At 41.2% G+C, this 27,455-nt stretch overlaps 1 protein-coding gene across 6 annotated transcripts in view; it reads left to right on the forward strand.

Annotated features, from left to right (window-relative positions):
• The first annotated feature begins 1,310 nt into the window (after positions 1-1,310).
• ACSL4 (acyl-CoA synthetase long chain family member 4) overlaps positions 1,311-27,455 on the forward strand; it is a 35,652-nt gene continuing 9,507 nt past the window's right edge. For 2 of the 6 annotated variants that reach the window (XM_084212742.1, XM_084212746.1), the window contains exons 1-10: positions 1,311-1,359; positions 8,138-8,273; positions 11,513-11,565; positions 19,268-19,312; positions 21,889-22,128; positions 22,428-22,605; positions 24,216-24,325; positions 24,410-24,548; positions 25,934-26,084; positions 27,209-27,332. In XM_084212742.1, coding sequence (XP_084068868.1) covers positions 21,901-22,128; positions 22,428-22,605; positions 24,216-24,325; positions 24,410-24,548; positions 25,934-26,084; positions 27,209-27,332 — 930 coding nt within the window. In that variant the 5' untranslated portion in view covers positions 1,311-1,359; positions 8,138-8,273; positions 11,513-11,565; positions 19,268-19,312; positions 21,889-21,900. Of the gene's footprint in view, positions 1,360-8,137; positions 8,274-11,512; positions 11,566-19,267; positions 19,313-21,888; positions 22,129-22,427; positions 22,606-24,215; positions 24,326-24,409; positions 24,549-25,933; positions 26,085-27,208; positions 27,333-27,455 lie in introns of those variants that run through there. The other 4 variants (XM_084212744.1, XM_084212743.1, XM_084212745.1 and 1 more) reach the window with 4 other exon arrangements.

Genomic DNA, 27,455 nt, shown 5'->3' on the forward strand with positions numbered 1-27,455 from the left:
TTACAAGTAGATTTTCTTGTGTATTTACTGTTCATGACAAAGCTTTAAAAAAGAAGCTGTGTCAGTGTTCTAGCTGGAAAAAAAATTTGTGGCAAGTTTGTTTGCCCAACCTTTTCTAAGTATTTAGGGAGGTTAGATCAAAAAAGTAATCTGCATGAAACAGATATGCCTTTGGGCATCTTGTGCAATCCAGGTTCTCTTATTAGTGATGATATGACATTAAGAAAAACCTGGGGTTTCCAAATGGGGTTTGCAACAAATTAGAACAAAGCGAGAGTATAACAGACTGCCCCAAGTGTCATATAGTCCAAACAGAGCAATACCCACACAGTGATTCAGCTCAGCCTCTATCCAAGGAAGTGATGTGCATTTTGCTTCTCTGGGAATTATTAATTATAACATCTACATTGCATGTGCAGTTGTTGCCAGAACCTTTTAGCCTCCTGTGAGATGCTGTCTTTTATGGAAGTAAACGTGTTACCAAATATAGCAATGGCTATGTAATATATGCCAATTTTGTTTTTTCACACTCTATCCCACTCCGTATGGGGCGGGGGAGGATCCTGCTGGACTTCTGTTCTACATAGATGGAGCACCAAATGTTTCCTCTTCCCCTACACACTATTAAGAAGTGGTGTTGTCAAAAGCAAGTTATTTTGTGCCAGTTCTCTTCCTAAGAAGCCTCAGACTCCAAAACAGCTAAAACCATCTGGCAAACTCTTGCATGAATCATGGGGATATTTGTAGCCTCTGGCTTTTTGAACCACGCTGTGAGTAATCCCAGTCGCTCTCGTCAGCACTGCTGCTGAAACCCGTTGCTTGTGTTCTGAATAAAGACGAAAGGGGCCTCCGACTGGGCCTGGTGGTCTCCAGATTGTCAGGAGCCAAAACTGGGGTACAAACATCTGAGCTGTCTGTTCCAGCCTGAAAGATCCGGACTGGCGGCCTTGCTGCTTCCAGCGGGAGCGTGCCCGGGAGGCTGTGCCCGGGGGTCGGGGCTGGGGTTCCTGGGGTGGCTTTTGCCGTGTACCCGTAGGTCGGCCTGGCCCGCGGCCTGCTCATCAGCCTCCGCGGAGCTGTGACAAGCCCCGCAGAAGGGCCGCGCTAACCCAGCCTGCGAATCCCGGGGTCACCTCGGGACGCGGCGGCAGCACTGACCGGGTCCCCCGGCCCGGGTCCGCGGCCGCCTCCGCCCCTTCCCCAGCGCGTCACGGTGGCGAAGGGAGGGAGGGAGGATTGGGCGGCCCTGGCGGCGGCGGCGCGGGGCTCGCTCCTCCCCCGCGCCCTCAGCCATTTTAGCAGCCGGTACCGCCACCGGTAGCGCTGTGATCTCAGCCGGTAGCGCCGGGGCTGGGCACGGTGAGTGCGGGCTCTGCGCAGCGGGCATGGCATGGGATGGGATGGGATGGAGTTGGCATGGGATGGGATGGAGTAGAGTAGGATGGGATGCGATGCGATGCAGTAGGGTGAGGTGGGACGAGGCAGGGCTGGTTCCCCCCCTTGCTGCCACTCGACAGCATCTGGGGAACGGCGAGGGACCGGAGGGTCGCCCCCTCACGAAGAGGGGCTGCGGGGCCGGCGCTGGCCCCGGCCCGCGAGGCTCCCGTCGGGGCGGAGGCGGCCGGCTCAGCCGGGGAAGGAGCGGGGTCACGCGCGGTCAGGTCTGTCCTAGCGGCCGTGGCTCGGGGGTCCGGGCCGAGAGGATGCGCCGGGGCTCGGCTCTCCGGTGCGGGCGGGCAGGAGCGGCCTCGGCCTCGGCCGCGGCCCGGAGCAGGTGGCGGCGCGGAAAGGCCTCCTGGAAGTGCCGAGGGGGGGTCGGGCGGGCGGCCCTCCGTGAAGCTGGGCGGGAAGCGCCCCTGCCCGCCCCAGCACCGCGGCTCCGCTGCGGGTCTTTTCCGCAGCTCCGGGGCAGCGCTGGCGCATCTCGCCGTTCCCCGACACGCCCTCAGCCCGCGGAGCTGAGCGCGGTCGGTCCCGCCGGCAGCCGGACCCCCCGCCCGCCCCTTCCCAGCTCCGCGCCGGGCGGGAGCTCATCCCCCGCCTCTCCCTGGGCCCTGCCCGGTGCTTCGGCGGTGCTCTGGCCTCCCCCGGAGCCCCCCGGCCCTTGGAGCCCCCCGCCCCCCGCCTGGATGCAGGGGAGGAGGCTGGGCTCGGGAGATGGGCTGATGCTGATGAGGAGAGGTGATTCACCGCTCAGCGCATGCTTCCCTGCTCCACGTCACAAAAGCACCTGTTAAAAGAAAGCAAGAAACTGGCTGAATATTTTTGTTGTCCTGTGATAGATTTTTGCTTTTTGGTGTTCTAGAACATCCCCTTTGTGGATTTCTGAAACTTATTTGAAAAGCAAGTGCATGTGCAGTGCCTGGCTCCCCTGCTCTAGCTGCACAGACCTCTCCTGATCCAGTGCTGCTGTTTGCCCCGTCCCTTAATGAAATAATTGTAGCATGTAGCTTTATAACATATAATATTTGGGAAAAAATGAAATACGAAACATTTATGTTAGGAAAAAAAGGAGTGGTAGTACAAAACGTTTCAGTGAGGATGTTCAGTAAATATAGATGGAGGTTACAGAGAGCTCTGGTGTTGAGGAATGTTTTACAGAAAGTAAATGGACAGTTGAAGTCCCTGATGATGGTAAAAGGTTAAGGATAATGTTGGTCCTTGCTTGCATCCTCTGTTGGTCCTCTTTGCATCTTGGATTGTTGCAGAAAATAAGAATGTGATGTGTGTTGTCATTTACTATTGTAGACAAACTTGCAGTTGTAGCCTTGCCAATTTGAAGGGCAAAAATGAGCAAATAAAACTGCAGATAGACCGTGGAAACATACTATGTTTTTTCTGTAAGCTCTGCTTTTTGAATCTTTGGAATTTGTCATCTCAGACTAACTGCAATGACTGAAGACATGTATTTTCTTTTTCCCTGAGATATGTTTAAGATTTTCATGTCTTCAGTCTTTTCACCCAATTAAAAGAGAGGTAGCACAGTTCTGCAGTCTCTGACAGGAGGACAGGTTCCATTTTTATGTCTTCGGCTCTTTGTGCATGGATACAAAGTTTGAATTTTAGTACAATTCTACAGAAGCCTTAAATATTTCCTCATAAAAGTTATTTTGGAAACTATTTAATGCATATTTAACATAGCTCTCAGTTCTTTGCATTTACCAGTTCCCCCTGCATTGTTGTCTTAAATTACAGAGTTGTATAAACTTGAAACAGATAATTTCCCCCCAGACCCTGCTGTGGTGGGGGGTTTTGGGAGGTGTTCATTATTTAGGTGTTTGCATTTCATGCACAGTGAGCTCTTGTGTTACCTTTAATGCCCTCTGGAACATGCATTGCCAGTGGTGGTGCTGCCCATTGGCTGCCTACTGAATAATCCAACAGCAGCAACTATAAACTTTCAGCATAAGAAATTAGCAGAGTTCAGCAGATGACACCTTCTCCTAATGCAAGGGTGATGCTCCAGCCCTTTTATAAAAAGAGAGAAGCCACTTCCTAACAAACTACTAAGGCAAGGCTTTGCATACAGATATGCCAGGTGATGTTATGATATATATCTAGTAAAATAGGTGCAGCCTATTACACTGTTGTAAATGAAGTTAGTACTCAAATTAAATACCAAACAGTAGCCTGAGCCAAGTAAACATACAAAATATATTGAAGTTAATGATAAACAGAGTAAGGTAGTTAACATGACAAATGAGTGCTTCTTTATAAGAGCACTTATAATGCCTTCTGAGTAAAGCATTGCTTAAACTGAAAAAGAGTTGGAGTTAATGATTAAGGGAAATTTTGTAGTATACTCAAAGAAGCATGTGGTTACTGTGCTTCAGGACATTTGTTTTCTCAGGAGAGAAGGAAGTTGAATGGAAGGAGGAAAACAATTTCCTGAGAAACAGAATTTTTCTGTTTGTCCATAGACTGGATTGTTATTTAGATGGTGCAACGTCTTCAGCCTTTTTTGTGGAAGGCTTATCTCAAAAGTTGTTCATACTATTTAATTTTACTGCCTTCTGGAGCAGCTGCAGAGTGACTGCTTTGGTGTTCATCTTTGTTCCAAAGTCTTCTCCTCTCTTCCCTGTAACTGGGATTACTGCCCTTCACATTTTCATTTGGAATAGACCAGCTGTATGGAAGAGAGGGCTTAAGAAACTTTTTCTCCTCTGCTGGTAGAGCTATCTTTACGGTGGATAGGGATTATTATTGGTTTTTTGGTTGAGTGTGGGGGAGGGAAGTTAGGATTGCCTGTAATCTGCTGACACTCCTAGAAGCTGTCTGTTTCTTCTAAATGTTGAACTCTGTAGGTAGGCACATGCAGACAGAGTGCAGCACTGGTTGTTCCTTCTGTGGCCACTCTCTCAGAGTGACCTGTGTTGCACTGAAGGTAAGGCACACGCTCAGGTGGTGTGACAGGTTTCTCCTACACCTGTGGAGCCTGACAGCACCAAGGCCCTTTGTCAGACTGCTCTGCGGTCTGAGTGGTGCATGGGGAGGACCTCGCCTTAGTCCTGGACCTGCTGGAGCTGTGAGTTGGTTTTATATGGACGTGACCTAAAAGACACTGTTTGGAAAAAGATTTGGCCAGTGGCCAGCATTGCCTAGGAGCTGTGGTTTCAGTTTCCTTCTCTGCACAAAGTACCTAGTGTGATCTGCATTGGGATCAACAGAAATGGTTGGGCAGAAGGTAAATAAACTACAGCACTCTGCTGTGCCTGCCCACTTCTTATCAGGGCTATCAGTTCCTACCTAGCACTGCATTTGAAGTGCACTCATAATCAAGATACAGCTTCCATTTTGTGCCAGGTGTTCATAACATTATTTACCTGACCAAGTGTGAGACAGACGTTAGGAATGAGTGGTGGGGGTGGAAATTCCTTGTGCTGTTGTTGTTGCCCTAGATAGGGAGCCTGTCTCCTCTGCAGGTTACTGTGGTGCTGCTGACCTGTGCTGCCACAGCCCAGAGTAGCTTCTGGGTCAGGACTGATCTGGGGCTGGCATCAACTTCTTTTTTACTGTGAGGATGGTGAGATGCTGGCACAGGTTGCCCAGAAGGGCTGTGGGTGCCCCAACCCTGGCAATGTCCAAAGCCAGGTTGGATGAGGCCTTGAGCCTGCATAGCTTTGTTAGAAGGAGTGTGTGAGTGTGAGGCCTGATGGTACAATTGTCTGGAGAGTTATTTATGATGATCCCAAATATAGCAGAAAACTCAAAGGCACATTGAACAAATTTTTAGTAAGGAAATAAATAGCACACGCAGTGTTGGCAAATGGAGGACCAGAGCGAGCAAGGTAAGATGACTGTGGGCATGGGACTGGGAGGAGTGGGAAGTGTTTTCCTTCAGCCAATATGTTGCCAGATTGTCAATTTGTATAATGGATGAATTTTAAAGTTTGAGTGCATGAGTTGCTTAGGATGGATGTGAGGTCAGAGCAAATGCTGCTGCTTCAGAAAGTTCAGTGTGCACTTTATTTGCTTTGCATTTGGAGTAACAGCTCTGTAATGTGAAAGATGTGAGGAATTGTTTTCCTTTTTTTTTGATTCAGATATAACTAAGCACTTGGACTTGCCCCTGAAATTAAAGGGTACTTTTCACCTCAGTAAAATGGTTTTAAGGAATCCTAGATACTGAGAAATTCTTTTTTAAAAAATACATTTTTGCATGGGTTTTATAGTACAGTTAATACTAAATCAAGGGCTGTTGTACATCTGGGAGTTCACCAGGCTTCAAGGTGAGATATCTTTATCTCCAAGGTAAAGATAAAGTGATCTACCAATTATCACAGAATTAAGAGTCTCGGATTTAAAGTGATCCAAGGTGGATCCTTAGTTATCACTTTAAATCCGAGACTCTTAAATGTGTTTTACTTTAATAACACTGTTCTGTGAGGACAAAAACTAATGTACTCAGGTTTGTAGGATTTCCTTCCATGTATATTGATGTGACTATTGATTCCCTATAGTGCATTACTGCTTCATCAGTAGAGCATCTTTTTTTAAAAACATACTTGTAACTTTCCTTTTAGGTTAACAAGTTTATATTTCTTTTAAAGTTCTTATTATAAACTCATTGGTCGGGCAATGACAGCTTTAAAAGTCAAAACTCAGAGCATAAGACCTGTATATATATCTGTTTTACTTGAAGCTGTAATGATGCTGCAGCTCATTGCATGATTTTTGCTCATCACTTTTGTTAGTGTACAGGGAAAGTGCCCTTATTTCCAAACCCTGATGTTTTATAGCATAGGTGTATAATGGCAGTTAGAATATTAATATGTGTATCAATTTAAAAAATAATCTAGGTATGCTTGAAAGACTGTGAAATTAGAAACAAATTAACATTGCAAGGACAGGCTTAAAATAGCACATCCCAGTACTTGTTCTCTTACAGCTTGTACTAATTAAGAGATGTTTAAATTACCATTTTAATAGCACTGAGGTGGTGTTCTGTTCTAACTCTCCTTACTACAAAAAATAAGATTGTAAGTGAGCAATACCCAGACAGTTACAGAAATGCTTGGTTTAAGGTAATTAAAAAAAAAACCAAAAAACTTATAATAAATGAATGCTTGATTTTTATAATAGATGTTAATGACACATTTATCCTGTCCCCTTCCTTTATTGTAGTATCAGCTTGGCCATCGTGTAAAAGTTTTGACATTAAGCTAATGGTTATGTTTGGGAAAAGTGCTCTTAGATTTGTACAGCAGACCTGGTTTTTGTTTGTTTGTTTGTTTGTTTGTTTTTTTAAGGTATTTTACAAGACAATACAACCTATTTTAAAGGGAAAGTGGTATTAGTACAATCTCTGATCTCTGTTCCACTTGGCAATATGCTTCACCCAACTGCATAACATTTTAATTTAAATTGTGCTTAGTAAGTGTGACATACTCTAGGAGACAGATAAATAGATTGAAGTAACATGAAAGGATGGTGCTTTTTTAAACTGTTTTTGGCACATTATAAGCTACAAGAGGTGCATTCTGCACCCCACCTTCACTGAGGTTTTCCTCTGTACATGCAGTGGCTCAGTTTCAGTGGTTCAGTATCCAGTTTATACAGCTGTTAGTTTGGGTGTTTGCTGTGTAACTTTAGAGCAGTAACTGGAGTGCCAGTAGTGCCTTTACTAAGGTTCTTACTGACTGCTGCATGGCAGTCTGAGTGTGCTGTGGGTGCAAGACTGGGCTCTGGTGCTGCCAGCAGTGCCCACTACACACCCACGTGTGGTCTGACATCACTGGGGTTGGGTTTATTGGGGACTGAGAGCTTAAATACCTCAATTTCTGTGCTGAAATTTTTGACCTTCAAACATCCTGACTCAAAAAAGTCAGAGCATCCACATGCTGCTGCTTATTTCCTGAAGTATTTCCTCCCATCCCCAAATAGTTGTATTTTCAGCCATGTCTCTGCTCACCTTGGCACTGCTGTAATTTATACATCCCTTGTATCCACCTACTCAGCTCATTGTCAGAGTAGCCCCTAAAATAGCTGTGTAACTGCCCTTCTTGGTAAGTCACCCTTAAGCTTTTTTATGGGCCTTATTTACAGAAGTCCTGCTCACAGAAAAAAAAAAAAAACCCCAAACATTGGCATAGAGAGGAACTGAAAAAGTTATAATATTGAATGTGTCATACCACAAAGAGAAAATTCTCCTCTGTGTTGGTAGTTTATAAACATATTTATCTGGTGTTTCCCAGTTTAGGTTATTGGAAAAGAAATGTAAATCAAATAACTGATTTCTTCAGGGCACCTGTGTGCCCTAAGGCGCTTCTTTCAGAGCTGCCAGAAAATCTTTGTCACACCATGGTAAGAACAGCCTTAACCCCTGTGTTAAGTTTGCTTTAACAGTCTCCTAGTGCAAGTGAATTCTTACTGTCCCTCAGTTGCACAGATGCTTTTACAGACATATCAGCATAGCAGTGTTTCTATGTGATAGCTTTTCCTGTGATTGTTTTTCAGCTGTGGCACCTAAAGGCCCCCAGCTGCAAACTGTGTGAGTCTCTGCCCAGTGCAGGCAGCTCTCACCACGAGCCTTCTGTAGGCTCTGGAGGAGCCTGGTGTCCTTCATTCCACCATCTCTTTGTTCTCCACAGCACCCACTGGGCACACCCATTGATTCTTGTGCTTCAATTTTTTACAGGAGGTGCTCTGCCATAACATAAGAGCTATCCTTTGTGGTTCAGGATAAAATGTACTGATTAGCCTGAAAAAAGTGAATCTCCTGCAGGTCTTTTAAGACAAAGCTGAAGGTGTGCTTACTTCTGGAGACTAAGCAGGTGAGTTGCCCCTTCTACATGTTTGCTAAAATAAGAGCTTTCTCAAAACAAATTCATTTTTGTGTTCATATAGTGATTGCTTATCTGGCAAAAAGTCTTGATTGGAGATGGTATAATTTACAAAACAGTAATTTATTAGGTCTGTTTCTGTGCACTTGAACCAAAAAGTACACTAAGAAGGATGTAGTTAGAGAAACAGAAGATTGTAAATAATGATTACTGTCAGTTCCTCAAATGCAGTGAAATACAAAGAGCACTCACTAGTATCAAGTTAGGCAGGTGCTACAAAGTGTTTGCTCTAATTTCACCCTGTGTTGTAATTCACCATTTTATTGCACATATTTATGGCAGGTAGCACATACAACAGAATGAGTTGTTGCATATTTAAATGTGCACTGACACCAGTGTGCTGTTGAGTGGGTAGGGCTGAAGGAAGCTGGTAAGAACACAAGGAGTCTGTGTTGTTCTTACTGGTTAGAGGATGCAAGTGTCTGTCTGGAAAAAAAAAGGCAAATTGATATAACTGGTTGGATTTACTGAAACACTTCACCTTGTCTTAAGTGATCCATTGGGTACTTTGATGTTTCCTCCCCAGCAGTCATACATGCAATAGTTCTAGATTATATTAAATTCAGTTTATCTAAAGCACATGATAAGTAGAATACACATTGAGTCATTCTCCCATTTGTCTTGGTTGTTAGAGGAGTTGAGCAGCCTATGAAATGTCACTATTTCAAATATGCCAGTTCAGTCTGAGGAGCTGGACAGTGTATCCCAGCATGCTGAATGGCTCACTGCAAAATCCCAAAAATTTATGAATGAGGGCCTTGGTCTCATAGCTTAAGCTGACAGTTTGGCAGCCAGCTACCACACAGTCACTTTGGATTAGGAAAATTACTAACTCTTGACCTTCCACAAATAAAAAATTATGCCTGTTGAAGTATTTTGGAGTGTATAAAATTAATCTGCAATAAAAATTTTAAAGTGGCTAGGTATGAGGGGGTTGGGCTTGGGTTGGGATTTTTTTGGCTTTCAGTAAAGATAAAAGTGGATTATATATCATGGTAGAGCTTCTGGTTGCCTTTTTTTTCCCCTAGTACACTTCCATGGATGCACTAAGCTTGCTAAGGCCGCAGCCAGCAGTCTCTCACTCTGGCTGCTGGCAAAAGGAGGGGATGGACTGGGGCAGGAACAAATAGGTAGAGGCTACTTTGTTCAACAGTAGTTCTGTTTTCAGGCTTATTTCAAGTTCGTGCAAAGCACAGGACTGTGTTTCAGCAGAACTAAACCAAGGTGATCATTTCCTCTCTCTCAGAGGCACTTTCTGGGGCTGAATTGCGAGGGATATCAGACAGGCCATGCAACTACAGGTTGTGTGACCAGGTGCCTGCAAACTCTGCAGCCCAGGTGGGATCAACTCAGTCCAGAACTGCATTCAGTTATCTGCCATGAGCCTAAAGTGAAAGACTCTGGGAACCAGCCCCTTGTTGCACTGTTCACTTCTCATTTGGAGTCTCCTTTACACTGAGGTCATGTTTTTGTCAATTCAGCAAAGTAATTTGTTTTAAGTACTAACCTCTCTAACCTCTTTTCTATTCCTAGTGTGGCCCTTTTGGTTTTCTAACACAATGAAAATGCACATACTAAAAGAATTGCAATACTGTATAGGTAAAGTGTAGTTTTACAAAGTATTTTCTATAGCTTTGAATGTCATGTAGAAGAGTAAGCAGTTAGTGATAATGTCAACTAAGAGCAAAGTGATACAAGAATATAAAAAAAAAATAAAAAGAAGGAAGAGATCTTGGTTTGTGGTGTCTGTGGTCTTTTTGCACCAGATGTTGAAGTAGGAAGGACGGAATAGTTTCTATCTGCTCATGGTAGCTCATTAGTTTGTCATTCTGCACATTACTTTCCATGAAGGCAATGATGTGTACTGCTGATTCATGCTGTGTGTTTCCACGAGGTAAAATAATACTGAACTTGATGACCTTGGTTTTGTGCCTTTGTTTGATAGATGCATTTAATTTTTTTTTATGAAAAGGGATTATCTGTTTATTTTATAAGCATGCAAATACTTCTGCATTTTTATGAGCTCCTCTGTTTGAGCAACTTAGTCAAAAGTGCTTTCCTTATGAAATGTATTGCCACAGGCAAGAGGAACAACTAGAAAGTGAAACTAAGCTCGTTGTGCTTAAGTGAAAAACAGGGTGAGACTATGGGGACTGGAATAGGGCTCAGAGCAAGGTTATGCCTTAGAAAACTATGCAGAGCATTCTCCTTGTAGGAGTGTGCAGTTCTCCATCTGGCTGCTCTTTCAGGCCTGCTTTTCTTGCATGTCTTTCAAAAACAGTACCTATGCAAAAAGTTTTATGGCTCCATGAACTCGACTAAGAGGAGAGATGATAAACACATGCCAGTTTCTATCTTTTTTTCTGAAGGAAAAAACCCTCATTATAGCCCCGAATGAGTTCAGGTTATTTGCATGCTCAGAGGTGGTTTGATGAATGATGATCACATACACTTATTTCTGACTGTGCTGTGTAAGACTCTGTCCTGATCATCTTAGCACACCAGCTGTTTGCCCACCTTTCTGGGTCATGGTCCATGTCCAGATGTGGGATGAAAAGGTAAAGGGAGGATATGTTATTTCTTGAAAGGCAATGGTGGCAAAGGTTTCTGTTGTCAGTTTCTCTAAGTTGATTCATTGGTCTTCCTTGAACAGAACAAATAGTTTGAGAAATTTTTTACATATTACCCCTTAGCTTTTAGTTTTCCTAGTTAGCTGAAATGAGGATTTGCATTTGTAACTTGCATAGCATTAATTAGATATATCTTTCAGAAAGGTAAGCTTTGACTATTGAGTTGCTGAAGCTTTACTGTTGAGGCTGTTAAAAGCAGTCTGATGCCAGATTTAACCATTGTGAGTACACGTGAAAACCGTTTGTCTGGCATGCTTTTGGCAGCATGTTACATCATTCAGACTCCTGCTCAGAACATAAAACCGAGGTGAAAATTAAAAATGATAATGTAATGAGTTTCTAATGGTATGCCCTGACCTACACCCTGTTCCGTGTTTTCAAGGAGCAGGTAGTGTTTTCTCATTGTACAAATTGACAACCAACACCTGACAAAGGTCTTATTACCAAGCCAGGAAAGGTTTGGGTTGAGTGGTCTATTCCGATATGTTTGTAACTTAAGAGGGCCTAGAAATTTCACTATTTTATGTTTTTCTTTTCTAGATTTTTTATCAACCTGCTTACCCAGATACTTTTGATTTGCAGTTCTGTTCAAGGTAAGTGACTTGTTTTTTGTGTCTGCTAGTGAGCAGCAAAATTGACAATAACTAGAGTGGTCCTTAAATAACCCTTACTCAAAACTTCAACAGGGAACTTTGTCCTCCCATCACTGACAGATAAAGATAAATCTGACAGACTTGAAATGGGAACTTTGTATTTTTAAGTCGAATTAGAAACATTTTCTGACAGTGTTAGCTTTTTTAGTATCTTTGCATGTGTTAATAAATGAAATTATTAATTGTTTTTTATTACTAACCATGAATTATTGTTGTGTTACACTGTGTCATGCTGAGGATTTTTCAGAACAAAAAGTTCCTAAAAATAAGTTGAAAGAATGGTCAACAGCGTCAGTTTCCTCTTGAAACTTCCTTCAGAATTTGTCTGAGACCACTTTACTCTCTGTTTAGTCTAGTGCTGCAGTTTTTTCTTCTACAGTTGCTACTGTGACTGCTGCTTTATTCGAATTCAAAATTATCCAGTTAGCTAAATAAATAGCAAAAGTCATGGCATCAAAGCTATGTGCTTTGCTGCAAATAGTCACACACACTTTTTTGTGTTTTGGACTGTCAGGATCTGAACAAATTTCTTTCAGGAAGCTCTGTGGCTGTGCTAGCAGCCAGCTGTCCTGTGCTAGTGTGTTTTGCTGAGGGATAGGACTTGCACATGGCTATGACCATGGTAATGTGGTTACACAGCTCCTTGGCCAGAGCCAGCTCCAGCTCAGGCCTGGAGTGTGTGATCCTCTACCCCTCTGCTGCTTTGCAAATGGCACTTGGATATTTTGGAGTAAGAACATCAAATGCTTCTGCCTTTGCAACTGTACACCTTAAACACTTTCTTGTCTGTAAATAAGAGGTGCAATGCACATTTATTGGGGGGTGGTAAAGTTCAGAACTTTGGTGTTTAAAACCATTTCAGAGGTATTTTTTCTATGCATATTTTTTTTGAAGACATCTTGAATTGTGCTAGTCTCTGCTGTGTTCTCGTTAGTACGAATGATTATGTTCAGAGTGCTTTTGAACAAAATATTTTTTAGAGCTGTTAAATTAAAAACTTGAATGTGCACTTTGCTTTGTAGGGGAAAATGTAATGGGATTTTTTTGGTCACCTCACTTCCTCTTTGAAATGCAGATAAAATCAAAGAACTATTATGAAACAGTATGGCAGTAAAATTGCCTTCATTGGCAGAAAATGCCAAATAATGTTATTAACAGAAATGTACCCTAAAGTTATCTTGGTCTACCATAAAGCACATGAAAGTAGCAGAAAGCAAGTTCACTCACAAAAAAAAGTTTAAAGTCAATTCAGCAAAAAGTTGCAGTATGTAGTCCTGTCTTAGGTAAGTGACAACTTGGGAATTCCACATATGGATCCAGAGATGATGAATACTTAGAAATGAATCTTGGTATGTTTAGCTAGGAAGTAATGGGGTAGTTCAACATGAACCAAGCAATAAACTGTGCTAAAGTTTTGCATTAATACTACAATAAAATTCAGTTCCTTAAACATACAAAGAACATCATCACTTTTTCACTGGAAGATACGTGAATCTGTTCAAATCTGTTAAACTATGCTTGCTCCCAAGGCTCCTACTGTTTATTGACCCTCAAAGCATTTGTGTTGCACAATGAAAATGAAAAATAGAGATGACTCATGCTTGAAATCTCAGGGGCTACCATCTCAAATGACCATGGGTGGGGGCAACTTTCTTAAACTTGTATTTTTTAAGTGCACGCCCAGTCATTTGTATATCAGAATGTCTGCAAGGAGAGAATTTCTTCAAAATGCAAATAAAAAAGCTTAATTTATTTTCTTTTTTTTTGCTTAGTCAATAAAAGGGAGGAATTTGCATTTGAATGTGAGCTCCCAAGAGAAAAAGGAAGGTGTATTTTCCAGCTCTAGTGCTCTTCTTGTTGACTGTCCCTACAGAATTTTGGAAAACCCATACAAACCTTAAAAACAATCTCTCCCAGCCTACAGTATGCTTTTTGGTAGACAAAAGACTACTGATGCAGTACACAAGGAGGAGCATTTACTCTCCCCTCTTCCTTTTTAAAGTACGTAATTAATTTCACTACCTAAATTATGATCCATGTCTGAGAAGAAAACACCCTAATGTGAATAATGAGATATGATGGAGTTTCTGAAAAGCAAGGAAGATAAATGTAAAATCGATGGCAGCATTTCTTGCCAAAATGAAAGCTGAAGAGCCAGTCAGGCTCCCAGAAGGAATGGAGAGTTATATTTAGAACTGGGACAAGCATAAATACATTTTCTGTGGATCAAATTCTGAAAAACATTCACGCAGGGAGATTATTTTCTCCATCTTTATTTGCAAAACAAAAAGCACATGGTGTCCTAATTTCCTTACCTTGTCAAAGGCTATTGTTGAAATGATCATTGGAAGCATAAGAGGAGGACATAAGCACCCTAATCTCACTAGTTGGATCATCAGAGCCATGCAAGTCCCAACCTTTCCCCTGCAAAATGCGTGTGTAGTTGAGCACAGACCTAGCCAGTCTGTCCATTGTATGTTTATTGTGTGTGGGAAGGAGGATTATCAGTTCTTCTTTGGCTGTTTACAGAGCTTTTGCTGAAGTCTTCTGTGGCCACATGTCCTCTGAAATTTGTCCTTGCTTGTACTGTTTGTCTTTTCGTGTCCTTGTTTAAAAAAGTTGGGTGGAAACTGTACATTTATCTCTGCTGTTGGAACAGCAGAGTAACATTTGTCATAATGCCTGATGAGACAGGGATATATATTGAGGAGTCAGACCGAAATACTTTGTTATTACTATAGAATATGTATTTTATTTGTATTTTTTACCTTTAGTCCAAATATATTTTGTAGATGCTGGTAATAACAGTATTTTTTAGTTGCACATTTTCTCCTTATTTACCATCTTCTTCTGGAATGCCCTCTGTCCAAACTACCAGTTTTTAGCCTAGTCATTAACTAAAATGCCAGTGAAACAGAAAGGTGTCTCTCACTTCCCTTACCACAGAAAAAGATACGAAACAGCTGTGTTTGTCCTCAGTGACAGTGAGTGCATTCACAGTGCTGTGACCTGGTGATTTTCTGCCCTGCCCTTGTGAGACCCAGCTGGGACTATGGCACACACTTCTGGGGTGTGCAGCATACGAAGGATTTGGAGCTGTTGGAGCAAGTCCAGAGGAGGCCGTGGAGTTGCTAAAAGGACTGGAGCACCTCCCTTATGGAGACAGGCCCAGAGAGTTGGGCCGTTCAGCTGGGAGAAGAGAAGATTGTGTGGAGACCTCACAGCCTCTCCTGGTACCTGAAGGGGCCTTCAGGGGAGCCAGAGAGCGCCTCGTTGTGAGGAACTGTGGTGACAGGATAAGGGGGAATGGGTGCAAACTGAAAGAGGGAAATTCTTTCTAGTGAGGTGGTGAGGCACTGGAACAAGCTGCCTAGAGATGCTGTGGATGCCACATCCTTGGAGTTATTCAAGGCCGGGCTGGATGGGGCCCTGAGCAACCTGTTCTGGTGTAAGGTGTCCCTGCCCAGGGCAGGGGAATAGAATGAAATGAGCTTTGAGGTCCATTCCAAGCCCATAACGTTCTATGGTTCTGTGGTTCTGTGACTCAGAGCCTGTGCAGCACAGGCTGGGTACGGCCTGCAGAGCTGGGTACGGCAGTGCTGCAGTGAGAGCCTCAGGTACTCACGGGGCAGCTTCTGCTGGAGTTGGAGACAAAGGAACAGGTGGGTCAGGAAGTGCTTTCCCAATTCTGTGCAGTCTCAATGGACAGTTTTCAGTTGTGAAATTTTGCCTTGGCCTTTAACATTTTCTGCCTTTGGGGCATGCAAACAGCTCTTACCCTTCACCAAATATTTGCTTGCACTCACGTTACAAATTAGGAGAGAGGTTTCACACCCGGCTCTTAGGTAATTGAGAACTACTGGGTCAGTGTGGCTAGGCTGGCTTGCACTACAGGACTTGTTGCAGAAATAGATGTTTAACACTTAGAAATTGATTTTTTTTTTTTTTTTCTGATTGACTTTAAGTGCATATATGTTCTAAGGTACTAAGTAGAAGCAATGAACATAAAGGACAACAATAATATTTTTCTTGAAACCAAAAATAAATGTTACCTTTGCTATTAGCTGACTAAAATATTGTATTAAGCAGCAGTATTTTTTAAGCAGCAGTAAGAGTAACACAGTTTCCTAAGGCTATTTGTGATTTTGCCTATTTGAAGTAGAATGTATATATTTAAACTTGTATCAGGATCCACTATAACTGATTTCCCCTCTCTGTTTGTTAGGACATAGGTACCAGTATTTACACTATACAGGCATGGTGAGAGCTCTCAAAATCTCAGGCTTTGCGCTTCTATTGCATTGCCAGAGCACAGAAGTACTTCTGAAAATTGGTTAGGTTTGGTTAGGATTTCTCTGGATTTTCACTGCCCTTTGTGATGTTCCAAAATGTGCAAGAGGAAAATACATAGAAATTTGCCTGTGAGAAGAAAGAGAAATGAATTTTTTTCCCTATGAGTAACTTGCATTAATATTGCTGGAGTTTGTTTTTATAAAAGCACTGACATGATGTAAAAACTGAATCATTTCCTTCAGTTTCTTTTCCCTCAATCTTTGTAACCCCAACTAAGCTGTAATTAGCCACCAGATTCTTCTAACTCACTGCTATTTCATCACAGTCTTCTCAGCTGTGGAAATGTTCTCTCATTCTTGTGTGTGTTAGGTATAAATCTGGAAAATCAGAACTTGTAGTGAGCCTGACAGTATGCACTCATTTGTTTATTGTGCTGCATCTTCCTTGCTATGTGGTATTTCTTACCCTTGGAGTAATCTATTTTGTGTCATATCCTTTTGAAATCCCAGCCTTGTTCTGTCCTGTACTGGAACAAATTCAGGATGACAAATACCAACTAAGTTCCTTTCCAAAACCTGACTAACTGAACACCCACATACTTAGGTCAACTCAATTTTTATTTTTTTTTAAACTGTGTAAAACCACTTTTCCAGTTACAAATCCTGAATGCTCACTGTAGTTTCCAAAATGTTTCGATCTGCCCAGATGCTAGAGAAATTGCAGAAATGGTTGTTACTTACTCATACTGGATTGTTTTGGAAGATTTTAGAACTTCCTGACAGGAGTCAGCCCTGAGCACTTACACTAAAGTCAGAATTGTGTCTCCATTTGAAGCTGGCATGAGCTCCAAGAGATCTGATGCAGAGGAACCAGACTTCCTCTGGTGTTGCTTTTAAGCTAAAAACAATCTGCTTTGCAGATTCCAGTTTTCTTCCCAAACTAGAACACAACCCATTTCCTCTCTAATGTCATCTTCCTTACCAGATTACTTTCCTATCACTGTGTTTGAAGCAGATAGAAAATGAAGTTGTGATTTCTTCCAAACATGCTATTTCATAGTAAATTGGACCTCTGGCAAGCTCTTTAACACCAGAGGAAGGATTGTAAGCAGTGTTTTTGATATTCTTTCATTATTAAGCCTTTAAAGTCTTTTGGGCTTGGGCTAATTAAAGCCTTTCCTAGTGATGATAATAGTTTGCTGCCTTATTAAACTGCATAGGGTAAAATTTCTAGCTATAGGTACTTCATTTGATTTTGAATTGCACTTAAAAATTCTAGTAGTGTGTGTAAATGCTGAGTAAGTTGATTCTGTTCAGTTTGGAGAGTCAAATGCAGAGAAGATGAAGGCATTTCCTCCTCTGAGAATAGTCACTTCCAGAGGCATAAACCCTGTCTCTGTTCCCCATACACACTTTTGCTTTTACTTAGTCCCATAAGCTTTTGTGACTATTTAAAAGGAGTTTTTTCTATATAAAAAATTATAATTGCTAGTTGTTTCTTAGATTTAAGATAAATTAGGAAGAGAGGAATGTCTCTTCTGTCTGGAACATGTGCTTTGATTTCAGACTCTGTTTTATGACCCTGGCTACAGCACAGGAATAGAATGTTGTACATTATCGGTCTGAAACTTTTATTTAAGGATCTAAAAGTCAGATTATACTTAGATAACATCTCTTCCATCTGTGGCAGCCCATAAAGTACAGTGTCAGTCAGGAGTAAACTTGGACTGTAGAATTTTTGTAAACACCCAGCATATAAAAGCTGTAAGTGAAACATTACCTCATGAGTGAGGTTTCCGGCATGAACACTGTAACATGTCACTGCAAAGGTTAAATGAACTCCAGACCACTTCAAAATGGATAGAAGCTGATTCACCAAATGAAAATCCTTTGGAAATGCTGAAAACCAGCTATCTAGGCTCTCCTAGATAGATACAACATCTATTATGGTTTGGTTTCATTTTTTCTTGTAGTCATGCCTGACGCACACTGCTTTTTCTGGGAACGTGCACTTCCTGCACCAAGAACTGGGAGCTCTGCTGTTTCCAAAACAGCTAGATAAGCATCTAAAGAGGCTAGTTCTGCTCAACAGTCAAGAGAAATAATAAGCTTTGTAAACCAATAGAAAATATTACATATTCTAAATATTCCAGTGTTAAATACCAGTTTTATCTTGTTGTGAAATTTTTCATGAATGCTAACTTTTAAGGAATGAGAAATTTATAAAGACTACAACTGTTATACTTTAGTAATATGTAGTTGTTTTACCTTGAAGTAAGACAGTCTTACCTTGTCCTTGATGGTGCATTGACATGAGCATTGCATCTCACCCTTTCTCTTGAAGTCTAATTAAGTAGGAGATTGAAGTCATAAGGTATAATTTGAGTAGCTAAGTTTGGCTTCTAACTGAATACAACTGGTATGGAAGTACCTTTGCATGTTAAATATGTCAGTCTGTTATATGCAGTATATTTAAGAGATGATAAATATTTATTTAGCACAAGTTTGGGATGATCCTGCAATGGATCAAAATCTTATACAGCCACATGCAAATGCCAGTAACTCTAAAAACATTCTAGCACCTCTTCTTTATATTTCAAGAGAAAATCTTTGCAGGAGAATTTTGCAAGGGACATTTAACTCGGTTTCAGTCTGTAAAAATTGATTAAAATCTTAGACTTATGGGGAAGACCTTTAAAATATAACTAGGTTAAATATCACTTAAAGCTTTCTGCAGCAGACCTCCTGGAGCCTTATCTCTGCAGTTACACACAGCCATCTTTTATTACACTGGTCATGGGACCAGTGAGGCCTCAGTGCCTCTATAAACATGCTTTTGTTCTGGAAAGTCTTCTCTTACCTCAATACCCCAAATCCACTTCATGTTCTCTTGGGCAATGTGTGCCATGGGTAGTCCTGAGTTTGTGTTTCTGATACTCATCTATCAAGAGTGACAAAGGGCTTCTTGTTCTGCCTTGAGTCAGAAGAATGGACCATATGCAATATGAAAATCTCTTCCTCGTCTTTCTGGGTTTCATTGGTAATTAAATTGCATTAAGCTTCTGCTTAATTCAAAACATGTTTAAAAATGAGAGGGAGGAAGTAGTGTCGCATAAAAGTTGATCTCCTTTTTGGCAGCTTCATCTCTTGTTAGTCCAGTGTAGTTTGGAAGCTGAATCTTTTCCTGTATTGTGACTGCTCTGCCTTGTATGGGTTGTGTTACACCTCTGTCTGAATTCATAGCCTGTGCTTCTTAGAGGCAGTAGGGTGGAAGTTCTAAAGATTCCTCCTTTCTGCAAGGTAAAAAACATCCTAAATTCTAATATGTTCTTCTTTCTTTTTTACTGTAGGTTTAATCAACACTCAAAAAACCTCAGTCATCACTGAGATCCCTTGTAAGTACACCTGTGTGTGTGTGTGTGTCTGTATGTGTGTGTGAGGTTTTGCATGAGCATGTTCAAAGGAAAAAGCCACAGTTTTCTTTTTGGGACTCACTAAGTTTTCCCAACTGATGTCTCTTAAGAATTACAGCTGATTTTTGCCAGGATAGAAATGTGATTCTCTTTTAAATTACTACAAATATATACAAATTAGCTGAGTTTTCTGGTTTTAGAAACACTTTTAAAAGTATTACAAATTAACTAGAAATTCCAAAATTAAAGAAATGCAGCCTTCCTCTCCTCCCTTCCTAAATTAGCCAGTTCTTGGTTATTAGCCAGTAGTGTTTCACAGTAGCACCACTTCTGAACAAGCTCCTGTGCAGCCCATAGAAAAGCTGTGGTACTGTCTCATTGTGGTAAATAGCTTGCAGTTCTTGAACAACTCTTCATTTATCCAAGTCAGTGTGCCTGGTCATATGTTCATTGATGGAAGGTGAGGAGCAGCCAGAGTTCCCCCTGGGGTCTGTTTTAAGTTGTAGCCTTATGTGTAACCATGGGTGTGTCCTGACATTTCCTTACCATGTCTTAGAGCCGTGGCTGGCTTGTCTTTGAAATGCAGACTCAACTGCTGTTTTTGGAGCACTGAATTAACTGGGATGAAAGTGTCATACAAGATTTGTATTATATACCAATAATCCTTCATTTTAGAGAACTGGAACTTTGGGAAGTAAACTGATCTCTTTTCTGCTGAGGTTGATGGTGAGGTTCACCAGAGGAGAATAAACATGCACATTTTGAAAAGAATGTAGCATTCATTTTTTTATAAAAAGAAATATGCAGAATACTTCCATCTATACAAGTCTGAGCTTACTTTAGTTTAGCTTAGTTTATTACACTATCATTCAATAGTCATTTTCTCCTGTAGCTGTAATTACAAAATTAATGTGGTGGTCATGCTGTTTTAAATATCTGCAGATCTCTCAGTCTTACATTACCTTAAAGCTGTTGATATTGGCTACAACACAACTGCTTATATTGAAATTCTCATTAAATAACCCACCAGCCTGTTAACTGACTTCTGTCGGCTCTAAGTAGCAGTTGTCTTGTTTAACCTGAAATGTTAATTGTAGCCTCCCTCATCACCTGAGGGTGGCAAATATATTAATAAAGGTGTATTTTGAGGTGTGCCTACATTCTTTTAATTCTTGATGGAGCCCTGAGAATTTCCCTCTTCTCATCCATTCTGTTTATCAGATGATGTCCATGGCAGCCTGGGCTCTGATGGTGGGTGTCACTGTCACTGGTTCCCCTGCCTGCCTGAGGTTCTGCCCTTGGCTGGTGCACCTGTGCCTTCTCTTTTCCCCGCTGTGCAGCGTGGGTGATGTGTTAGCAGGCTGTGTTTGCACAGCAGCCAGGTGAAGATAACCACCCCTGTCTCACATGCCAGGGCAGACTAGTCCCAGGCCAGTGGGCTGGCCCTGACTGGGGTTTGCTGTGATGGTTTTGTTTTTCTCCCACTCACCACCAGTCCTTATTTAGGCCCAGTTCTCCTTAATGAGGAAAGATTTCTGACATGCAGACAAAATCTTGTCAAATTGTACTTTATGTTAAATTGAGTTAAATTGGTCAGATTTTATTCTGTTTTCCATACTTGGAGTTTGAAATGCATGTATTGAAGTACTTTTTGAAATTGGAAAAGCAAATCTGCATAATCCCTTTCCAAGAGTCTGACATTCAGCATTGAAAAGTAGAAGACTAAAACTGCAGTTGCTGGAGCAAAGTTAATAAAGCAGTTTTGGAATATTATATAGTTTTTAGATTACAGCATGTAGACTTTTGAGTCTATATACTATTTTTGAGTATCAAGATTCATTTTGATCTGAATAGAAGTTGATAGACTATTCTGAAAAACAGTAAAGCAATCTGCTGTACCTTTTCCCTGTAGTACAAATATTTAGTGGGAAAACAAGTGTTGACCTTTCCCATAATTACACAATTGTGTCATTACTCAAGTAGCTTAAACACAATATTATGTTGTGAAGGACAGACTTCATCTCAACAGCCCTGAACTATTCAAACAGAAATAGCAGGGAAAAGTCTGTGAGAAGTAAATATTTGTGAATGCAAGAAACAAGTATGGAAAAGATTCATCCTCTTTCATCCCCAGAGCAGTTCACAGCTCTATTGTGCAGTGATGCTTTTGAAGTGAGCTCCTAGAAGAACTAAAACTAATTAACTGACTATAATATTACTAATTTAATTATTTTTTCTTTCTTTTTCCTGCTCTCTGCTTGGCACTGGTTTTCGCCCGTAGGTGTCCACTGTTGGCTCTCAAAGGTTACTAAAATTTTGCAGCTGCTCTGAATCAGCTCTACCTAAGCTTCACCTACTGTTGCTTCTCCCTACACCACTCTGCACTGCTGCCTTGCTCTTGTCTGCTTCAGAACTCCCTAAGAGAGTTTCTATTTTAAATACCCACAATGAAATTTAGGATAGAAATGTGTGCCATTCTCTTGCTGCCTGTGTACTTGTTAATCTGGTTGTACAGTGTGCTGGTATTTATTCCCTGGTATTTTCTTACCAATGCCAAGAAGAAAAAGGCTATGGCAAAGCGGTTAAAAGCTAAACCCATCTCGGACAAGCCGGGGAGCCCCTACCGCTCTGTCACTCACCTGGACTCACTAGCAAACATAAACATCCCTGGAGCAGACACGCTGGACAAGCTCTTTGACCATGCTTTAGCAAAGTTTGGGAAGAAGGACTGTCTTGGAACCAGGGAAATTCTGAGTGAAGAAAATGAAATGCAACCAAATGGAAAAGTATTCAAAAAGGTAAACCTTGTAATTTTTTGCTTAATTCTGACTTGGGTTTGAGCTGCTTTGTATCTTGCCTCAACAATGCATGTCCCTTTAGAGCTCATCCTCAGTCATCATCTAATAAACCATTAATTTTATGGTAGTTAAGGAATAACAGAATATACAGGATGCACTGTTCATTCTAGTAAAATGAAAGCAATTTCCTTATGAACAGCAGACTATATACTCATTATGTTATGCACCAATTCACATCAGCCAGTAGAGCTATACCAAAAGCTTCTTCTCATGAAAATTCATGGTTTTTTCCTCTCAAGTTAATTCTAGGAACTTACAGATGGTTATCCTATGAAGAAGTAAATGAGAAAATCACTCGCCTGGGGAATGGACTGACTGCCCTGGGACTGACCCCCAAAAGCACCGTTGTCATATTCTGTGAGACCCGAGCTGAGTGGATGATTGTAGCTCTCACCTGCTTCAAGTACAACTTCCCTCGTGAGTGCTCAGCTTGGTTCCTTCTAATGGATTTTAGAACCAGTTCTCAGCACAGATCTGGCTGTTAAGTATTTTGACTCTGCCGGTCTTGTCATTGGAGGTGTAAGAATGTCATAAATTCTCTGCTGATGGTCTGATTCTTAGAAGTTTTCAGTCTATCCTATGCATTGTGGATGTCCCTAAAATTAACTTGCTCATACTTATGAAACTGTATTTCATGATTTTATTGTACTATGATCTAGATGTTAAAATGACAAAATAGTACACTTATCATTCCGGTTGTTTTAAATATTTTGAAGATGTCAGTAGTTGCATTTAAGATGTCAGTTGTATTTCTCCCCACAAAATGTGGGATGTTTTTACAGTATTTTCTGTCTGTATCCTAAATTATACATCCAAAATTAATTTAAATTATGTATGATTTTTCTTTTTTTATTTTTTTTTCTTATTCAAGCTGTCAGAAATCTCTAATGGGAGTTAAACCCAGTGCCCATTTTGCACACAACACACTGTGAACCCCAGCCTATTTTTTTTTTTTTTTTTTTTTTTTTGCTTGCACTGGGCTGTCTCTTTTTCTCCCAGCAACAGTAGTAGCTGCCTGTGTGAGGAGCAGCTGGTACAGCAGAGTGTGCAGAGAGGCTGTTCAGGGGCAGCAGTGGAGGAGATGAACTTCCTACTGAAGTAGGAGACTATGGTTAATTTGGCCTTGGATCCCTATACTTTGAAAGGCAGTAAGAAATAGCTGTATAACGTTACTCTTTTTCCTGTTCTGTGTGAACCCTATCTCACAGCACTGTTAAATTCCCTTAGTGGTCTTTGGAGGTTACAGTTTGATATACCAAATGATACTAAAGAAGGGGCTTTTTCAGTAGAGAGATAACGGGGAGAGGTGAACTCCATTGTGTCTGGGAGGCACTTAATGGCATTCCTGTAGCCAGTCTGGGTTAAAAATAATCTGGCAGTGTGAAAAACAGTCTGATTACTTAGTCTGATTCTCTGCCTTGCTGCCATCACTAATTCTATGGAAGCAAGGAAAGTAGCTGACAGTGTGTAAAGAGCTGCCTGTAGCCATGCCCAGCTTTAAGCTGGTGCCCTGTAATGTCTGAGTGTTACCTGTCCCCTTGAGTTGTGGTTGCAGAGAGCTCAGGAGCAGAACACCTGCCTGCTCTTCGTTGCTTACTCTGGGATTGCTTTGTACATTGTTGTTGGGATTTGGTGCATCTGTTTGCATCCGATAATTTCTGCTATAGAAAAAGGAGAACTATTTTGGGAGGTTGTAGATGACTATTATAGGTTCCTTCCAACTGCCTGACCACTTCAGGGCTGAGTAAAGTTACAGCCTGTTACCTAGAGCATTGTTCAAAGGCCTCCTAAACAGTGACAGTCTTGGGGCATCAACCCTGTTCCAGTATTTGACCATGCTCTTAGTAAAGACCTGCTTCTTGCCCAGCTGTCCTCCTTGTTCCAGAGGTCTCTTGTGCCATAACATTTCTGATGTGGAAAAAATCAAAAGCTGTTTCATTTCCAAATTAGAAAATTCCCAATGGAGTGCTTTCCAGTAAGCTAAAGCAAGAGCTTTTGCATGTAGTTTTACTTCTACCCTTCTACAGTTGTCACTCTCTATGCCACCCTGGGGGAAGAGGCAGTGACCTATGGTCTCAACGAGTGTGGAGCGTCATATCTGGTCACCAGTGTGGAACTCCTTGAGAGCAAACTTAAGGTAATTTGGTATCATCTTCACCTGCTCAAAGCAACCCTACAGTTCAGTCAGTACACTACTAAAAATTTCATTTCTCTTCTGTAGACTGCACTGTCACAAGTCTCCTGTCTGAAACATATCATTTATGTGGACAAGAAGACAGTCAATAAATCAGAATACCCTGAAAATGTGGAGATTCATAGTATGCAGACAGTAGAAGAGCTGGGAGCCAAACCAGAAAACTGTAAGTGAATCACTTCACAGAGGATTGACTAATCAAGCAGTGTTTGCACCTGGGTTAAGAGGGATGTGTAGCAGAAAACCCCCCCACCCAGCAAAGGGTGGCTTTTGTCACCAACAAAGGCAGTGGCAGGTTGCCAGTTCATCCTCCAGCTCCCTTTAAATAAACAAAAAACTTCTTTTCTATCTTTTGTTCATGTGAAATGTATGTCAGGATAAAACTTTGTTTCTAACTTGTAAACCATAACCAGAATAATTTAACACTTCATCTTTGTTTTAGGATATGAAATAAAAACTGGTTTCATGTTTCATTTTCTGCTCCTCTTACCTTTTATTTCTCTTACTATCACTATTTTTAATAAGAGAAGAAAGCACTTGAAGTTTTTTTTGGTTTTTGCTTGAAAATGTCCATTATCTTAACCAAGCTCTAGCTAAAAAGCACTTAAGGCTAGAGGAATAACAATTACATTCCTTGCTCCATTGGGCAGCCAGGAGTGACTGTAAACATCTGCTTTAAGGAAGGAAAACCCAACCCTGATGATGTTCTCCTTACATCAGCAGTCTGTAATTAACCACGTCTCTCTCTGGAATAAAGGAGGAGATAAACTGGCAAAGGAGCTTTGGGAAGCACAAATTCATCACAGCTGCTTATCTCTGATCAGCCTGAGGTGCTGATACAGGCCTGCAGTGACCCTAAGGGGTGTTTTTTTTCTTGGGCTTAGTCTCTGAAAAGCCTGCTTCCTTGCAGACACTGAAAGCCATGAAGGCTAATGATTGTCATCCTAAGAATAAAGAGGACTAAAGCAAAAATCAGAAGTCAAGTGTTCTAAGTTTACTGCTTTTCTAGTAAATTTGCAGTTTACCTGGGGAAGGTTTATTTAAAATTTAAAAAAAATTTCAGGAGGGAGAAGAGTTAAAAGGAATCTTACCTCTACAACCTTGGCCTTGAAAGACTGATGGACAGAAAAGCTGACTTGCAGCTTTTTGGGGTGTTGGTTTTTTGTTTGGGTTTTCACTCACTTTGCTATTTATCATCCATACTTTATTTCTCCCCTTTGCTGCCTTTGACAATTGTATTTGGTCTTCAAAAGGCTCCTTCTATGAAACTTTCAGTCAGCTATAAACCACAATGACAGAACAATGTCACCCAGATTGTGCAGATGCTCAGACACTCATAATTCCTTTCAAAATTGGCCTTCCCTCTCTTCCTCTTAAAACCAGATGACTGCTCTCTCCAGCACTGACCATGCAGCAGCTTGCTGTGCTGGCCTTCCATGAAGCACCTGTTTCACACTGATTACAGACATTTACACACTGATTAATTACAGAAATAATTTAGAAAGTAGATAAGAAAAGAATAAATAACAGTTTTTCTCCTGAATTTTGCAGCAAGCATTCTGCCAAGCAGACCTGTTCCTACAGACTTGGCTTTAGTAATGTACACCAGTGGCTCTACTGGGAGACCCAAAGGAGTGATGATGATGCATAAAAACTTAATAGCTGGAATGACAGGACAGTGTGAGAGAATACCTGGACTGGGGTAAGAAACACTTTGTCTTGTGCACAGAGAGCTAAAACAACCTCCAAAAGTGTCACATTTATAGAGTCTGCTGCTGGCATTGTGTTATCAAGTTTCTTTGTGTTATTGTGAGACCACTACTTTTTAATTTATAAGAAATATGCCTTGTGTGTGTCAACTTTCCTTGTTTGAAAAATACACCCTTCTAGCTGTTTTCTCCCATGCTGCTGCTTTTTTTATTATTATTCCCCTTAGCTCTAAGTCTGTGATGGATTTTTGCACTTATGAGTATCAGAGGATGCCACTAGATAAGAGATTTCTCTTCTAGTGCAACTTGGGAAACGTTTTTAGACATTTTCAGGCACTTACAATCAGTTTATGAGCCCGTCTGAGCCTAGCACTTCAGTGACCTGGAGACACCACTCTGGGTGCACATGCTGCAGAATCTGCTAAAGCACAGTTCGGTGAAGGAACAGAAAAGTAATAAATTATGCACTGATGACAGTAAAATCAAGTGCAGATTCCTTCACATTAATGTTTTGATGCAGTTTTTCATGGAAGTGTGTGTATTTGTCTCTGCATTCACAAAAGGTTCAATAGCTGAAATAAGGCCTGATGCCAGACTGCTGTTGGGAGAGGATATAAACCCAGTTTGGCTGGATGCTGAAAGCTGCTGCTCAGTGGCAGCTCTAAGGTTCTTGCTGAGAAATCTCTGAGCAATTACATTCTGAAGCCAGCCTCAGTACTTCAGTAATCAGCTCTCTTTCTTGTAATGTATCCTAGAAGAAGTTGACTGACAGGGCTTTGTAAATTGTTGGTCATTATTTTAAAGTGCAGTTATTTCATCCTTAATTTCATAACTGAAATGAAACCTCCCAAAGGAGAGGAAATAGCAGTAAAGGACTAAAGAATCAGTTTCCTAGAAAACAAGGCAAATCCTGTAATTTGTACTGATTTCAGTAAGGGCAGATTTCCCCAGTTTGTTTATATACTGTGGCTGACATCACACCCATCTTGTCTGCAGGAGAATAAGCTCACCTGGGATCCAGGTCATTTAAAAAGTAATAACTAAGCACACAATAAAATGGTTAAATGGTATTTTCAGTCCACTTCTGACTCATGGTTAATTATTTTTTCTTTCCCAGACCCAAGGACACTTACATTGGTTATTTGCCTCTGGCCCATGTGTTAGAACTGACAGCAGAAGTTTCCTGTATCACTTATGGCTGCAGGATTGGTTACTCCTCTCCTCTCACTCTCTCAGATCAGGTGAGGGCTAGCAGAGCAAGGTGGGGAGCAAACTTCACCTTTTGCAGCCTGTTCTCTCCTTGCTCAGCTTCCTCCTTCAGTCAAGAAATGCTGATGTATATGTTACACTTCAGAAATGTAAAT

This window comes from Fringilla coelebs (assembly GCF_963513975.1).
Source record: "Fringilla coelebs genome assembly, chromosome: 11".
Classification (NCBI taxonomy): domain Eukaryota; kingdom Metazoa; phylum Chordata; class Aves; order Passeriformes; family Fringillidae; genus Fringilla; species Fringilla coelebs.